Consider the following 15,642-nt stretch of genomic DNA (forward strand, 5'->3'; position numbering starts at 1 on the left):
CACGTTCATTGGCTGGATAGGACTCATGCCAACTGGCCTAGGCAGGCTGAACTCCCGGCCCAGAGTCGGTCTACGCTGCCGGGTCCCTTTGGGCCCTTCCGTGCCCTGCCCCTTGCTCGCTGTCCGGGTCTCGGGCATCTGACGCCCCTTCGGCTGCCCCACACGCCTCCCGGGGCGGGCCCCATCCTGCTGTTTCCTGAGGCCAGGCGAACCCTCCCAGCTGGCCGGGGGGCAGGGGACGTCCCCAGAACCCGCCGGGTTCTTCCCGACGTCCGGCGGCTGGTAGACGTAGGAAGTGAGGGAGCAAGGCCGGGATCCCCATCTCCACTGCACCCGGATGCCCGCCTGCGCCAGCTTGAGATGCCACTTGACGTGCCTGGTGAAGCGGGGCTGGTGGGAGAACCTCTTTCCGCACTCCGGGCAGCGCTGCTTCCTCCGGTGCAGGGAGTGGGGCAGGGCCGGCTTGCGCCGCCGGGCCAGCTCCTGGGCATGCTCCTGGGCATGCTGGAGGTAGTGCCATTCCTCCACGAAGACCTGGCAGCACTCCTGGCACTGGTAGGCCCCGAATGCCTGGGTCCCCGGGGCGGTGGCAGGCCCCGGGCGGAAGGGGACAATGATGTTCTCCAGAGGCAGGGATTTGGTGGCGAAGGGGGGAGCCAGCAGGTTTGGCGCCAGGGGCCGGGGTGGGCGCAAGGGGGGCAGGGAGGTGGGGGCGCTGGTCTCCCCGTCGTCATCGCTGCTGGAGGCTTCCAGGCCTTCCCACGAGAGGCAGTTCTTTGCGTTCTCCTGGGGGGATGAAATGGGGGTAAGTGGGGGGGGGGGGGGGAGGGGGGAGAGTACCCCCACACCACTCCCTGTGATACAGCACCCCCTACCGCCATGCTGGGGAATCGGGGCCAGCCCTGACTGGGGGTCCCCCACCTCCTGCATCACAGCCCCCTGTTGCTGCCAGGGGGCCAGTCCTGACTGCCGGGCGGGAGCCCCCCATCTCGCCTCCTGCAGTACATCAAGTTCTCTATGGACTCCCCCCAAAATGAACAGGAAGTGGAGTAAAGTTTTGAGTCCAGACCGAAACTACCCTAAAATGACGTCATCTATGTGAGGTTCATGCACTTCCTGTCTCAAACTGTTAAGCAGCTCCCCGTCCCCCCCCACCCCGAGGCAGACGCGTCTCAGGGCTGGGTGAGGTGTCCTGAATAAACAGCCTCTGCCCCACCCCAGAGATGGCTGCATCTCCCGTCCGAGCTGGTGCACCGCTGCTCAGACATGAGCGCCGCGACGTACCAGCCGCAGCGGCAGCTCCTCCAACACGCCGTCTTCGATCACTTCAATTTCGGCCCCAACCTCCATTGCCGGCACCGGGTCCATGGCTGCCTGGAAGCGAAGCAGGGAACACAGTGAGTGGGTCGGCAGCAGCCGCCCTGACAGGACTTCACAAGCGCAGAGCAGCTTGCTGCCGCCGGTTGGGGCAGAGAGGAGAAACTGAGGCACACAAGCGGGGATGTGCACAAGGTCGCACAAAGCATCTGTGGTGGAGTTGGGGATAGAACCCAGGAGTCCTGGCTCCCAGCCCCTCTGCTGCAACCACTAGACCCCACTCCCCTCCCAGAGCCAGGGAGGGGACTCAGGAGTCCTGTAAAGGCGGGGAAATCAGACCTCAGTTTTCAGGGGGGGGAGGGAGAGTAAATTTCAGGCAACCTGGGAGAGCAGTGGGGTCTAGTGCATAGAGCAGGGGGAGGAGGGGGGCTTCCCAGGGCCTGTGCTACCAACCTGGGGGTACTTGCCTGGCCCAGGGGTGCAGCTACCCAGCCTAGGACCGGCTCCTAGCTGGATCCCAAACACCCCGTGGGAGGGGGAGCAGATCCCCACAGCCCCCGCCCCTGCTGGCCCGGAAGCTGGCAGCCGGGGAGGGGGGCACAGGGGGATGCTGGGAAGTGTAGTCCCCCCCTTACAGCTGTGGGCTTTAAATGGTCCAGAGCTACGGAGTGGGAGGAGGGACAATATGGCCTGTTTTTGTCTGGTACAGAGAAGGGGTGGGGGGCGCAGAGATGGCGGAGGGGGGATGACGGAGAGGGAGGTGGGTGTAGGGAGAGGAAGGGGGGTGGGGGGTTGTGGAGGGGGTGGGGGGAGGAAGTGTTTGGGGGCCGGAGCCGGCCGTGGGGGGCCGGACGGGCAGGGAGGCGGCTGTAGAGGGGGGTCGGGGGAAGGTGCAGGGAGGGGGCGGCCGGAGCGGCCTGTGCGGGGGGCGCAGGGAGACACACGTGGGCGCGGACGGGCGGGCGCGGTGCAGGGATAGATCAGGAGCTGGGGGGGGTCCCGGGGGGGGGTGGGGATTGGGGGGGCCGTGGAGGGGCGGGGTCCCTGTTCGGGGTTTATTTGTCTCCGGCTAATTAGCGCCCCCCCCAGCGCTGAGCGGCGGGGGAAACTGAGGCACCGGGAGCCGGGTCTGACCCGAGCCGCACCGTGAACCGGGACAGAACCCAGGCGTCCTGGCTCCTCCCCCTGCTCCGCCCCCTCGCTCCCGCCCCGCTCCCAGAGCCACGCGGAGAACCCAGGCATCCCAGCTCCCTGCGCATGCGCACTAATGTATTTCCCCAGCTACACGTCTAGCCTCGTTCTGACTGGAGGCCACGCCCCTCACGCGGGGTCTCGTCGGGCAATGCCGGAGCAGTGCGCATGTGCCCCAGCGGCGCGCGCGGGCGCGAACCCGCCATTTTGGACACGCCCCTCCGCGCGCAGGCGCGTTCGGAAACAACGGTGGCCGAGCAGGTCCGTTCCAAGCCGGCGCCCAGATGCTCCATTCGCGCCGCCGGGCTTCCCCAGCAGCCCGTCCCGGCCGCCCCACGGTACCTCAGCCCCAGTGAGCCGCCCGGTATCCCTCCGCCGTTACCGGGGAGACAGCCCCGGCTTCTGCTCTCAGCACCAGCGCTCAGGTATCGCTCCGCGGGGCGGGGTAGATAGTGCCGGGCGACGCGTCACACTCCTGGTATCCCTCCGAGGGGCGGGCGGTTGGGACGAGTTACCCAGGCCGGTATCCCTCCGCGCGTCGCTAGTTCGAGCTTCCCTTCCCCTAGGGATTATTTTTCCGCCGGGTATGTCGGTCTGCGGCCTCTTCCGCAGCCCGGTCACCCGCGCAGGGCATGTAGTTCCTACAGCTTCATAACCTAGGGAAGTATCCCTCCGCGGGCCGTGTGGCCCCTGCGGCGAGGCCTCGCGCCGCCCTGTATCCCTCCGCGGGCCGTGTGGCCCATGCGGCGAGGCCTCACACTTCTCTGCCCATTCTTGAATGGGCCTTATCGCTCTGGGGTGACAGGTCCATCCTGTATCCCTCCGCAGGCCCTATAGTCCCTTGGGGCGATACCCCCCCCCCCGTATCCCTCCGCAGGCCGTATAGCCCTGGGGGTGACACCTCACTCTCCCCCACCGTATCCCTCCGCAGGCTCTATAGCCCCGGGGGTGACACCTCACCTCAATTCCATATCCCTCCGCAGGCTATATGGCCCCGGGCGTAACCCCTACCCCTGTATCTCTGGGCCGTATGGCCCCGCAGTGACTCCTCACCTCCATCCTGTATCCCTCCGCAGGCCGTATGGCCCGGGGGGTAACCCCTACCCCTGTATCTCTGTGGGCCGTATGGGCTCGGGGTGACTCCTCATCTCAATCCCATATCCCTCCGCAGGCCGTATGGCCCCGGGCGTAACCCCTACCCCTGTATCTCTGGGCCGTATGGCCCCGCGGTGACTCCTCACCTCCATCCTGTATCCCTCCGCAGGCCGTATGGCCCCGGGGGTAACCCCTACCCCTGTATCTCTGTGGGCCGTATGGGCCCGGGGGTGACGCCTCACAGGCCTTTGTATCCCTCCATGGTCCATATAGCTCCCGGGATGACACCTCTCATCCCTCCTCTATTTCTCTGTGGGCCGTATAGCCCCAGACCTGATGCCCCCCCACCCCCGTATCCGTCCGTGGGGCGTATAGCCCGGAGTGGGGGCACCTCCTGCCCCCGTATTCCCCTGCAGGCCATGTAACGCCGTTTCACCGTATCGCTTCTCTGTATCCCTCCGCGGGGTATATAATCCCAGCGGCGCCCCCCTCGGGGTGGGGTCATAACCCTGGGGCCCAGAATCCCTCAGCTGAGCAGGACGTACCCCAGCAGCCTCCTGCCCCGTATCCATCCGCAGGGTTGATTTCCCCCCCCCACGGGACTGATAACGCCCCAGTGCCTTAAGCAGCAGGCTCAATCTCCCTCCACCACATGGGCCAAATAGTCCCCCACATAGGTGCTGGGACTGGGTCTGCAGCTTGACGTGGTTTCCATCATATCCAGCTTGGGCAATTTGGTTCAACGGCGCTCAGCCACCCTGGGCTCCATGCATCTCGTCGACTTTTCTCTATGGTATCCCTCCGCCACGCTGGCGAAGTAGTCCCATGGGCCCTTGGTTTTCTCTCGGGCATCCTCCCGCGGTGCAGGTTAAGTAGGTCCCTGTGGTGGTTTGATCCTCCACTGCCTGGGTAAATAGTCCCTGGGGGTTCCTCACCTCTCCAGTATCCCTGCGCCCATCTGTGCTCGTGTTCTTCTGCCAGGCAGGGTAAATAGTGCAGAGAAAATAGGCCCTGTCGTCCCCGTGGTGTCTCTGTGCCTTGCTGGTTAAATAACCCTGGTGCCCTTCCACCATGTCGAGTAAATAGGCCCTAGTGATCGTGTCTCTTCTGTGGTATCCCTCCGCAGTGTGTGTGTGTGGGGGAAATAGTTCCCAAAAGTGTGTCTCACACGGGTATATGTATCCATCTGCCATACCAGGCAAATAGTCCCTAGCGGCCTCTGCAATATAATCCTTCTCCACCTGTTCAGGGAAATAGTCCCTAGCGGCCTCTTTGTCTGGTATCCTTCCCCCACACTGGCCCTCCTCCCTTCTCTGGTATCCATCCGCCATGCCAAGGAATAGTGCCCAGCAGTCTCTTCTCTGGGATATGTCCCTCCACCATGCTGGGGAAATAGTCCCAAGGCGTTGAGCCCCTGCCCCGTGTCCCTCCGCCGCGGCGCTGGGGTTGACGTGACTCTCGCCCCCCCGCAGGCGGCGGCCATGTCGGACTCCGGGCACAGCCAGCCCGGCCTGTACGGCCCCGACCGCCGGCGCCGCTGGAACCGCGACAAGGAGCTGGGCCCCCCGGGCGGCCCCCAGAGCCTGTCGGGGCCGGGCCGGGAGCGTGACTACGGCCCCTGGGACCGGGAGCGCCGGGTGAGTGACGGGGCAGGGGAGGGGCCGCGGGGTGGGGAAGGGGCCGTGCGAGGACACCCCCCCCCTCACCCTTTCCGATCTCTCCCCCAGGAGCCCGCAGAGGAGCCGGTCGGGTCCGTGATGCAGAAGACGCCCATCATCCTGGCCAAGCCGCCCGCTGAGAGGGTAAGACCCACATGGGAAGGGCGCTGCCCCCTAGGGCCTGTCACACCCACCCCCTGTGTGTGTGACCCCACCAACAGTGGGGATTGAACCCACCACCACCCGGGCCAGCCCACAGGGCTCTGCTGCTTCAGCTAAAGGAGCGGCTTCATCAGCCGGCAGCTGTAGTATAGCTGGTATCTTCCACATGAAGCGAAAGGAGTTCCTCTGTCAGCATGCAGCAGCAGTAGGCTATTAGCTACTACATAGAGCAGTCGCTTAGCAAGGGTGTCTCCCAACCGCCGCTTAACCATTTGCAGGATATGTGAGTCCAGTAAGAGTAAATGAGCTGGGCAGACCTTGGTCAGGAGTCCTGGGTTCTACCCCAGCTCTGGGAGGGAAGTGGGGTCTAGTGGTTAGTGCAGGGTGGCGGGGGAGAGTTAGGACTCCTGGGTTCTGTCCTCAACTTGAGGAGAGGAGGGGAGGGGGAGGTCTCGACCAACCTCATTCTCCCCACAGTCCAAGCTGGCCCCTGCCCCAGCTCCGGTCCCACCTGCCACTGCCCCGCCCCCCATGGAGAAGCCCATCGTGCTGATGAAGTCGCGGGAGGAAGGCAAAGGCCCAGTGGGGGCGTCGGAGGGGGCTGCCCAGCTCCCCACAGCTGCTGCCAAGGGGGAGAAGGAGGGACAGCGCCCCACGCAACCCGTCTACCAGATCCAGAACCGGGGCATGGGATCCGCTGCGTCTAGCAGCACTATGGACCGTGAGTACCCGCTGTGGCGGTGGGGCTAGGAGGAGCGGGGCGGTGGGGGGCGCTAGGAGGTTGTAGCCCCAGGGACATGGTTGTGGGAAGAGAGGCCAGTCCCCTTTAATATGCATGCGGTTACCAATGCATGGCACCAGATGGCAGACAACCCTCCCTATTGGGCCAGCCTCCAGGCAGCTGGTAGGTTTGGAGGGGGGGGTGGATTTGGGGCCTGGTGGGGAAGAGCTGAGAGCCAGGGCTCGTGGATTCTCTCCCCAGCTCTGGGAGTGGAGTGGGGTTGAGTGGTTAGAGCCGGGGGCTGGGCTATAGGACTCCTGGGTTCCGTCTCCAGTGGGTTAGAGCAGCACTGGGTGGGACGTCGCGTAGCTAAGCCCCCGGCTCGGGCTGTAAGACGCTCTGAGCCCCGTCTCTTTGTCCCTCCCGCAGCCGTGGTGGGCCAGGCAAAGCTGCTGGCCCCGGAGAAGATGAAGCACAGCATCAAACTGGTGGACGATCAGATGAACTGGTGTGACAGCGCCATCGAGGTACCTGGCTCCGGGACACCCCTCACCCCACATAGAGATCCCCCCAGCGACCCCCTGCCCTCCCCGGCGCCTGCTAGTGAGGGCAGATCAGAGCCGGCGGCCCCTAGCAAAGAGAGGCCTCGTGCCCCATTCCCTGCACCCCCGAGCCAGCTAGACCCTGTCCTGGGGCTGGATGGGAGCTGGCGCCCCCTTGAGAGGAAAGGCTCCATTCCCCGCCCCCCTGAGCCAGCCGGTCCCTGCTTTTGTACTGCTGCTCCGCAGGACTCCTGGGTTCTAAGGGAGCCGGCTGTCGCTGAGCTCTCTCTCCTCGGCAGTACCTGCTGGACCAGACCGATGTGCTGGTGGTCGGGGTGCTGGGATTACAGGGCACCGGCAAATCCATGCTGATGTCTCTGCTGTCGGCTAACCAGCCTGAAGAAGATCAAAGGTACGGGGGTGGGAGGGGGCTTTGTGGGTGTTTCAGGGGGTAGCAACTGGGGAGGGGGCATGCACGGGGTCTGGTGTGTTTGTGCAGGGATGGGTGTGAACGCTGAGTGGCTGGGGCAAGCGGGAAGTTGGGGTAGGATGGAGGGGGGGATGTGGGTGCTGGGGGGGCACCGGCAGTAGGGGTAGTGGCAAGTGTTTGGGGGGGGAAGGTGGGATACTGGGGGACAGTGGGAAGGTGGGATGTTGAGGGGGTGTCGGGTGGGGGATGGGCATCAAGAAGCAGGTCAAGGGGGCACATATTCTCCCCCCATCCCTACTTACCCTTCTCGGTTCCCCCCTACCCATCCCAGGGCCTACGTGTTCCGCACCCAGAGCCAGGAGATCAAGGAGCGCGGGGGGAACCAGACCAGCGGCATCGACTTCTTCATCACCCAGGAGCGCATCATCTTCCTCGACACCCAGGTCCCTGCCCCGCCCCCTTCTCCAGGGGGCACCCCCCTCACAACCACCCCTCTGGTGGCAATGGGCATGGAGATCCTGGCGCAATACTGCCTTTGGCCACCAGGGGGAAGCACCGCACGACGCCACCATCTGTGGCTGCTGGGCCCGCCGACGCTGGTCTGTGCCGGCCCAGCTTGGTACCCTGGCGAGCTCGGCTCCCAGGACTGACACCTAGTGCCGGACGAGGCCCCCTGGGCCGGTAGCGGTAGGGGATCTGTGTGGCACATGGGTTGGCGGGGGCTGATTGGTGGCAGGGTAGGGATGGCTGGCTCTCTGGCTCTATAGCAATGGGGGATCTCTACGGGCTGGGGGTGGATTCCCCCATTGGCCAATGCAGGGTTACAGTGGGGTGTTTCCGTGTGTGCGTGTGTGTGTGTGTGGGGGGGGGGGGGCCCTGCTGGCGGGGACGAGCCCTGCTCCGTGTGTGTCCCCCTGTGATCACCTCGCACGGCTCTGGACAGTCGGACGCTGTAACGCTCTCTGCCCCATGTCCCCCTCCAGCCGATTCTCAGCCCTTCCATCCTGGACCATCTCATCAACAATGACCGCAAGCTGCCCCCCGAGTACAACCTGCCCCACACTTACGTGGAGATGCAGGTAGGCTACTGCCCCCCACCTCCCATCCGGCCCCAGGGCGGGCACTAGCTGGCTCACTGGGACAAGGAATGGGGAACGGGGCCTTTCCCATCTATGGGGTGCTGGCTCCGATCCAGCCTCAGGGCCGGGGGCTGGCTGGCTCTGGGGGCCAGGAAACAGGACAGGGGGTCTTGCCCCTCTAGCGGGTGCTGGCTCTGATCCAGCCCCAGGGTGGGGGGTAATGGGTTACACAGCTATGATTGGTTGCTACTATTTGGGGGGGGGAGGGGGCATTCGCTTTGCTGGCTGGGTCCTGGGGGGAGACCCCACCCCAGAGACTCCTCCTTGGACAGCTGCTCTGCTCCCCACAGTCCCTGCAGATCGCGGCCTTCCTCTTCACCGTCTGCCACGTGGTCATCGTGGTGCAGGACTGGTTCACCGACCTCAGTCTGTACAGGTGAGAAGGCCTCTAGCAGGATGGGGCATGGGGCCCTTCCTCTCCGGGGGGCGCTGGCTCCCATCCAGCCTCAGGGCTGGGACTGGCTGGTGGGAGGGGGGCAGGGGCAGGAAATAGGGCGTGGGATCTTTCCCCCCTAGGGGGAGCCGGCTCTGATCTAGCGCCATGGCTGGGACTGGCTGGCTCTGGAGGGCAGGGAATGGGACACGGAGTCTTTCCCCCTGGGGGGCACTGGCTTCCATCCAGCCCCAGGGCTGTGACTGGCTGGCTTGGGGTGGGGTATGGGAATGGGGCACTGGGTGTTTGCCCTCTAGGGGGCACCGGCTCTGATCTGGCCCCAGGCTGTTTCGGGGGATGGGCTCCGGGCCCCTCTCGCTCAGCAATTCACGTGTGACTCACGTTTGCCAGGTCTCAGCCCCATTCCCAGCAGGAACAGGGACCCAGGGCCCCCCAGCTCCCCACTAACTGCAGCTCCCTGTGTCCCCACGGCAGGTTCCTGCAGACGGCCGAGATGGTGAAACCCTCCACGCCCTCCCCCAGCCACGAGTCCACCGGCTCCTCGGGTGCCGACGAGGGCACGGAGTACTATCCCCACGTCGGTGAGCAGCCGCTGCCCCCTGTAGCATGGTGCCCCCCAGCGCCAGCCTGGGGCATTGGGGCCCGCCCTGACTGCCAGGGGAGAGACCCCCACCCCGCCCCCTGCAGCACAGTGCCGGGTCATCAGGGCCAGCTTTGACTGCCAAGGGAGAGCCCCTACCCTGCTCGCATAGCACAGCGCCCCCTAGTGCTCCCTTGGTGAATGGGGCCAGGTTATTCTAGCAGGTGTTGGTCTGTGCAGTCATGTCCAGGCTGAATTTCCTCTTTCCCCCTGCCCCCCCCCCCCCCCCGGCGTCTCTGCCCTTCGCTTCAGTTTTTCTGCAGAACAAGGCCAAGCGGGAGAATTTCTGTCCCCGGAACCTGAAGCAGATGCACGTGGTTATCGATAAAATCATGATGCACTCGCATCTGAAATACAAGGGTAAGCCTTCCCCGCTAGCTCCCCCTGCGTGGGGTGAACGGGGCCCCGGACACCTGGGTTCCAGGACGCAGAGCTAATGGCCCAGTCCCTGCAGGGGAAAGTGCGGGGGGATTTGGAATGACCAGGAATGGCTGGAAGCTTGGGTGTGATTCTCACCTCAAAAGTAACACAGCGCCCCCTAGTGCCACACTGGGGCTTTGGGGTCAGCCCTGACTGCCAGGGGAGAGCACCCCTCCCTCTCGCTGCAGCACAGCACCCCCTAGTACCGCGCTGGGGCCAGCTGGCACGTGTCTCTGTCTCTCAGGCACTCTCTCCATGCTGGAGTGTAACATCTTCCCTGGCCTGCCCTACGACTACCTGGACACGGAGGTGAATCTCTTCCTGCTGCCGTTCGCGGACAGTGACGCCGACGACACTTTCCCCAGAGCAGGTAGGGAGTTGGGATCCTGCCCCCAGAGTCCTCCTACCCTGCCGTTCCTCTGTGCCCCACTAGGTGGCGCTGTGTGGGCTGGGGAGCAGGCGTCTGCAGTCCTGGGGCGCGGCCTCTAGGGCGGCGCTGTCCTATGCCCCCTTGTGGTCCCTGACTGCGGTCTCTAGGGCAGTGCCCCCCCGACTCCCTGCGGTCCTCGGGGCAGCCCTATTCTCATTCTCTTCCCCCCCTTGTTCTTGCAGCTCCTGGGGGCGGCCCCCTCTTCTCCCTGCTGCCCGGGTACAAGGGGCACCCCAGCTTCCAGTCGCTCGTGGCCAAGCTGCGCAGCCAGATCATGTCTATGGCGCGGCCCCAGCTCTCCCACACCATCCTGACGGAGAAGAACTGGTGAGGGGCCAGATACAGCCGAGGGAGCAGGGGATTGTGGGTAGGCAGGTTGGGTAGGAGATTATGGGGCAAAGGATTATGGGTAAGTAAGGGGGTGGGGAGGGGGTGCGCTCCTGGCAGTCAGTGCCAGCCCTGATGCCCTACGGTGGTGCTAGGAGGCGCTGTGCTGCAGGGGGCGGGGTGGGGGCTGTCCCCTGGCAGGGAGGACTGGTCCCGATGCCCCAGGGTGACACTAGGGGGCTCTGTGCTGCAGGGGGTGGGGTGGGGGCTCTTCCCTGGCAGGGAGGGCGGGTCCCGATGCCCCAGGGTGACATTAGGGGGCGCTGTGCTGCAGGGGGTGGGGTGGGGGCTCTCCCCAGGCCGTCGGCGCTGACCCATATGCTGTGCACCCCCCGGCAGGTTCCACTACGCGGCCCGGATCTGGGACGGGGTGAAGAAATCCTCGGCGCTCTCGGAGTACAGCCGCCTGCTGGCCTGAGTGACTGCCGCCCAAGGAGCCACCGCGCTGGGGGGCTGCACCGGGGCCCCCGCCCTCTGCCTCCTGGGGCAGAAGGGGCCTGCTGGGCAGCCCGGGAGGTGCTGTTTGGTCGCTGGCCCCAGGCAGGGTGCAGGAGAGTCCGGGCGGGACACCCCTCCCGGGCCACCATCCCACTCCCAGAGGGCACCTGGGGCAGAGCCGTCCTGACCCCCCCAAGCCATCGGAGCTCCCCCAGCCAGAAAGGGGTACCTGGTGCGGGGGAGCCCTCACCTCTCCCAGCCTGCCCGGGGCTGAGAATGCACCCGCTACGATGCCACAGGGCAAGATCGGGGCGGGGGTGAACCATAGGGCAGGGCCACAGTCCTGAACCAGTGCCCCATGGAGCTGAGCCCTTCATCTCCTCTTCCCCTGCTTCCTTCCTTCCTCCCTCTTCTTCTCTCCTTCCCTCCCTCCCTCCTTCCATCTGTCCTTCCCCCCACTCCCTCCCTCCCTCCCTCCCTCCTTCCTTCCTTCTGTCCTTCCCCCCACCTTCATCTCTCCTTCCCTCCCTCCCTCCCCGTGTCTCATCCACACCAGCCTCAAGGAATAATCTCTTTCCCCTCCCCCCATTCACGCCCCCTTCTTTGTCCTTCCCACTGTCCCTGCCGCATGTGAAGCTCTGACCCCATATTGGGGTCCCCCCATAATGGCCATAGGGTCTCCCCACACTGTGCCCCACCCCCACCACTCCTGCTAATAAAGAGGGCTTCAAGCTGGGCACTGACTGTGTGGTGGATTTTTTTTAACACCTGAAGAAGGGGCTGCATTGGGGCAGAGCATCTCGTGCAGACCCCTTCCCCCCCCCCATTCCGACCAACGGGCCCATCCACCCGGTATCGCACCCGTGAAACACGGGCCTGTCTACCCGGTGTCGGGCACCTGCCATGTGTCAGATCAATGGGCCCGTCCACACTGGTAGTGGGTTGAGGGGGCTCAGGTTAGGCCTTTGTGGAAAGATTGTGAAGTCAGCACTGTGTTCCCTCTCAAAGACAGGGACAGAACCCAGGAGTCCTGGCTTCCGGCCCTCCTCCCCGCCCTAACTACTGGAACCCCACTCCCCTCCCAGAGCCAGGGATGGAACCCAGGAGTCCTGGCTCCCATTTTCTACCCCACCATCATAAAATAAGTTTAATTTAAAGTTTGTTTTTAATCAACCACCTGCAAAACAATCCCACGTTTTGCTGAACGGTACCCTGATTGCACCAAAGCGAGGCTGATCCCAGACCAGGGGTGCTGAGCTCCCACAATCCTGCACTGGGAGCCGCAAGGCTTCCCCTGCAGGGCCCCAAAATAGCATCACAGCCCGTGGCCTCCCGTTACCCCCCCGGGTTGCTTTCCCCCAACCACGGTGGGAGACGGCAAGGACGAGGTGCCCCTTGGGACAAGTCCGGAGAGCCTGTGGGTCCCATGGAGGTCAGTGGGTCACATGCTGCTCTGATACCCGCTGACTTCCCAGCCGGTGTCCATCAGCCCAACACCGACCTCTTCCCACTGAGGAGCCGGCTCCGAAATCTCTGCCATGGCCGGCAGACTGAGCTCAGTGCTGCGGCCAAGATCCCTTCCGCCCCTCTTTCAAACGTCCGTCTCGAAGGCCTTGATGAGGACACTGTGGGCGTCCCTGGCGACTTCGTCGAGGAAGCTGCGGAGCATGTAATAGGTGGTTGCGAAGGAGATCCCCCCGGCCACCATGGACCCAAACACTGGCACCGTGCTGGCCAGGTACTCTAAGAACATCAGCGCTCCTCCTCCGGCTTTGGTCAGCAACTTCAGCACCAGGTCCCTGGAGATCTCCCTGGCCAGAGGCGACTTGATGGCCTCTTTGATGTCCTCCACGGGTTTGCCCACCTTCTCGGCCAGCTTGCAGAGCGACTCGTCGTCCAAGCCGAAGGTCTGGCGGTATTCAGAGAGGGTTTTGATCAGGATGGTGACGTCGCAGGCCACCGAGAGCCCCGGGATGGGGACAGCGGCCACGCTGCAGGAGATGATGGCCAGCTTCCAGATCTGCCTCTGCATGGCTTCCTTCTTCCTCTGCAGGACGCCCAGCGAAATGTTGGGCAAAGCCAGGAGGAACGTGTGTCTCTTGTGGCCAGGCAGCTCCTTTGCCAAGGTTTCCTCCAGCGCCAGGAAGTCGTAGCTGCCCAGCTCCCAGCTGGAGAGGAGGAAGACGGTTGGGGAAGTCACCCCTTCGGCCAGCAGCCGCCGGCAGCAGTCGTCCCGGATCTGCGTCAGGACCCCCTGCTCGCTGTAGCTCGCCGGCCGCCTTCTTCTGGCCGCGTCCAGGTCGGCGTCCACCTTGGAGCGCACGAAGTAGAAGCGCTTGCCCATGGTCTGGATCTCCCGGGCCAGCTGGGCGTGGTTGGCTCGGAAGCGCTCGGAGGCGATGAGGATGAAGAAATCATAGCGGGGGAAGCCCACCCGCTCCAGGTAGGTGTGGGACTGGAACTCCGGGGTGCCGATGCCCGGCAGGTCCCACAGCGTCACGTTGGGGTGCGTGGGGTGGGGGTACGGGGTCGGCTCCGTGGTGGTCTCCACCACCCCCGTGGCGGCCGCTCCCTCGTCATCGTCCTGCAGGCCGCGGATGGCGTTGACGAAGGAGGATTTGCCGGAGCCAGACTCCCCGGTCACGGCAATGTCCAGCCGGGCGTTCTCTAATGCCTCCAGGCTCTCCAGGATCTTCGAGGCGGCTTCGTCCATCCGGCCCCCTTCCAGGGCGTCCCTGATCTCCGCGATGTCCTCCTCGGTGATGATGTCATACTCCTCCGTGAAGTCGCTCTCGGGGGGGGTCTGGTCAGCCATGGGGCTTGGGAGAGCGCTGGGAGGGGGGGTTGGGGGGGCAGAGAGATGCAGAAGTGGGGGTTAATGTAGGGAAACAGGACACGGGGCCTTTCCCCTCTAGGGGACGCCGGCTCCCATCTGGCCCCAGGGCAGGGGACTGCCTGGCTCAGGGGGGCAGGGAATGAGTTCCCTCCTTCCATGGGGGCGTGGGGGTAGGCAAAAGCCAGGAGCCCAGCCCAGGGCACTGCGGGGGTGCGGTCTTCACCTGCCCCCACCCACATCGTCAACGCACGTCTCCTCAAGGTGGCCCCCATCCCTGGGGGGTTAGGCAGAAAAGGAGGAGGGTTCCCCAGTTTGCACATGCATGACTCCCCCCCACCCCCCGGCCGGTCTGGGTCGGTCGCTCACTGGCCCCGTGGGGCACAGCCCGGGTCTCCCGGGCACAGCCCCATTTGGGGTGGTGGAAGGATGGATGCGGGGGGGGGGTCCCCGTCCTGCTCTGATTCAGTCTGTCCTCATCTCTCCATCTGCCCCCCCGGCTCCCCCTCTGTCTGCCCCCTTAATTCCACCCCCGGCTCCCCTCTCCCTCTGCTCCCCATTTCGACCCCTTTCCCCCCTGCTACCCCCCCATTCTTCTCCCTCTGCCCCCCGGCTCCCCCTCTGTCTGCCCCCTTAATTCCACCCCCGGCTCCCCTCTCCCTCTGCTCCCCATTCCGACCCCTTTCCCCCCTGCTACCCCCCCATTCTTCTCCCTCTGCCCCCCGGCTCCCCCTCTGCCCCCCTGATTCCACCCCCGGCTCCCCCCTCCCTCTGCTCCCCATTCCAACCCCTTTACCCCCTGCTACTCCCCCATTCTTCTCCCTCTGCCCCCCGGCTCCCCCTCTGTCTGCCCCCTTGATTTCACCCCCGGCTCCCCCCTCCCTCTGCTCCCCATTCCGACCCCTTTCCCCCCTGCTACCCCCCCATTCTTCTCCCTCTGCCCCCCGGCTCCCCCTCTGTCTGCCCCCTTAATTCCACCCCCGGCTCCCCTCTCCCTCTGCTCCCCATTCCGACCCCTTTCCCCCCTGCTACCCCCCCATTCTTCTCCCTCTGCCCCCCGGCTCCCCCTCTGCCCCCCTGATTCCACCCCCGGCTCCCCCCTCCCTCTGCTCCCCATTCTGACCCCTTTACCCCCTGCTTCCCCCCCCCATTCTTCTCCCTCTGCCCCCTGGCTCTCCCTCTGTCTGCCCCCCTGATTCCACCCCCGGCTCCCCCCTCCCTCTGCTCCCCATTCTGATCGCTTTACCCCCTGCTTCCCCCCCCATTCTTCTCCCTCCGCCCCCAGGCTTCCCCTCTGTCTGCCCCCCTGATTTCCCCCCCCCGGCTCCCCCTTCGTCTTCTACCCACCCTCCCGCCCCCCGTGTTTCCTTCCATCTCCCCCCGCCCCCGTCCCTGCTTCCTTCCCCGTCCGTCCGTCTGCCGCCCCCCCCCCAGTTGTCTGTCTGCCCGCCCCCCTTCCCCGTGGTTACCTCCCGAGTGGGGCCAGATGTGTCCTTGTCCCCCGCTGGCTGGAGGGTTTCACTTTCGTTTCCCGTGTGTGTGTGTGTGTGTGTGTGTGTGTCCCTGCCGCCCCCTGCTGGAGGGAAGGAGCCCTGCTCTGTGTGTGTGTGTGTGTGTGTGTGTGTGTGTGTGATTGCACACACGCCCCACCCCTGCTGGAAGGAATTAACTCGGCTGCCTTTGTCCCTGTGCCCCTCCTCGAGCAAATCCCCACAACCTCCGCCCCCTGCCCTGTCTGACCCCAACCCGCCGCCCATTGACCAGCCTTGTGCCACCGGGCAACTCCCGCCCGGAGCAGGGCTCAGCCCCGGCAGGGACCCCCAGGGCTCATCTCCTCCTCCAGCA

At 64.9% G+C, this 15,642-nt stretch overlaps 2 protein-coding genes and 1 long non-coding RNA gene across 3 annotated transcripts; 1 reads left to right on the forward strand and 2 right to left on the reverse strand.

Moving 5' to 3' along the window:
* Positions 1-677: 677 nt before the first annotated feature.
* On the reverse strand, positions 678-3,234 carry LOC141977271 (uncharacterized). The gene is made up of 3 exons (XR_012636192.1): positions 2,851-3,234; positions 1,285-1,374; positions 678-786 (listed from the first exon to the last, which is right to left on the reverse strand). It is a non-coding gene; the product is annotated as an uncharacterized LOC141977271 (long non-coding RNA).
* Positions 2,714-11,448, forward strand: SMG9 (SMG9 nonsense mediated mRNA decay factor). The gene is made up of 14 exons (XM_074938659.1): positions 2,714-2,933; positions 5,076-5,240; positions 5,331-5,405; positions 5,901-6,144; positions 6,574-6,671; positions 6,986-7,098; positions 7,448-7,559; positions 8,100-8,195; positions 8,546-8,631; positions 9,124-9,230; positions 9,542-9,649; positions 9,954-10,079; positions 10,322-10,466; positions 10,866-11,448. Exons 2-14 carry the CDS (start codon positions 5,085-5,087, stop codon positions 10,942-10,944), a joined length of 1,545 nt encoding a protein of 514 aa, XP_074794760.1. The 5' UTR covers positions 2,714-2,933; positions 5,076-5,084; the 3' UTR covers positions 10,945-11,448.
* A 667-nt stretch (positions 11,449-12,115) lies between these two features.
* Positions 12,116-15,354, reverse strand: LOC141977011 (interferon-inducible GTPase 5-like). The gene is made up of 2 exons (XM_074938214.1): positions 15,267-15,354; positions 12,116-13,795 (listed from the first exon to the last, which is right to left on the reverse strand). Exon 2 carries the CDS (start codon positions 13,777-13,779, stop codon positions 12,556-12,558), a length of 1,224 nt encoding a protein of 407 aa, XP_074794315.1. The 5' UTR covers positions 13,780-13,795; positions 15,267-15,354; the 3' UTR covers positions 12,116-12,555.
* Between the last annotated feature and the right edge of the window lie 288 nt (positions 15,355-15,642).

Source organism: Natator depressus, chromosome 24 (genome assembly GCF_965152275.1).
Source record: "Natator depressus isolate rNatDep1 chromosome 24, rNatDep2.hap1, whole genome shotgun sequence".
NCBI classification, from domain to species: domain Eukaryota; kingdom Metazoa; phylum Chordata; order Testudines; family Cheloniidae; genus Natator; species Natator depressus.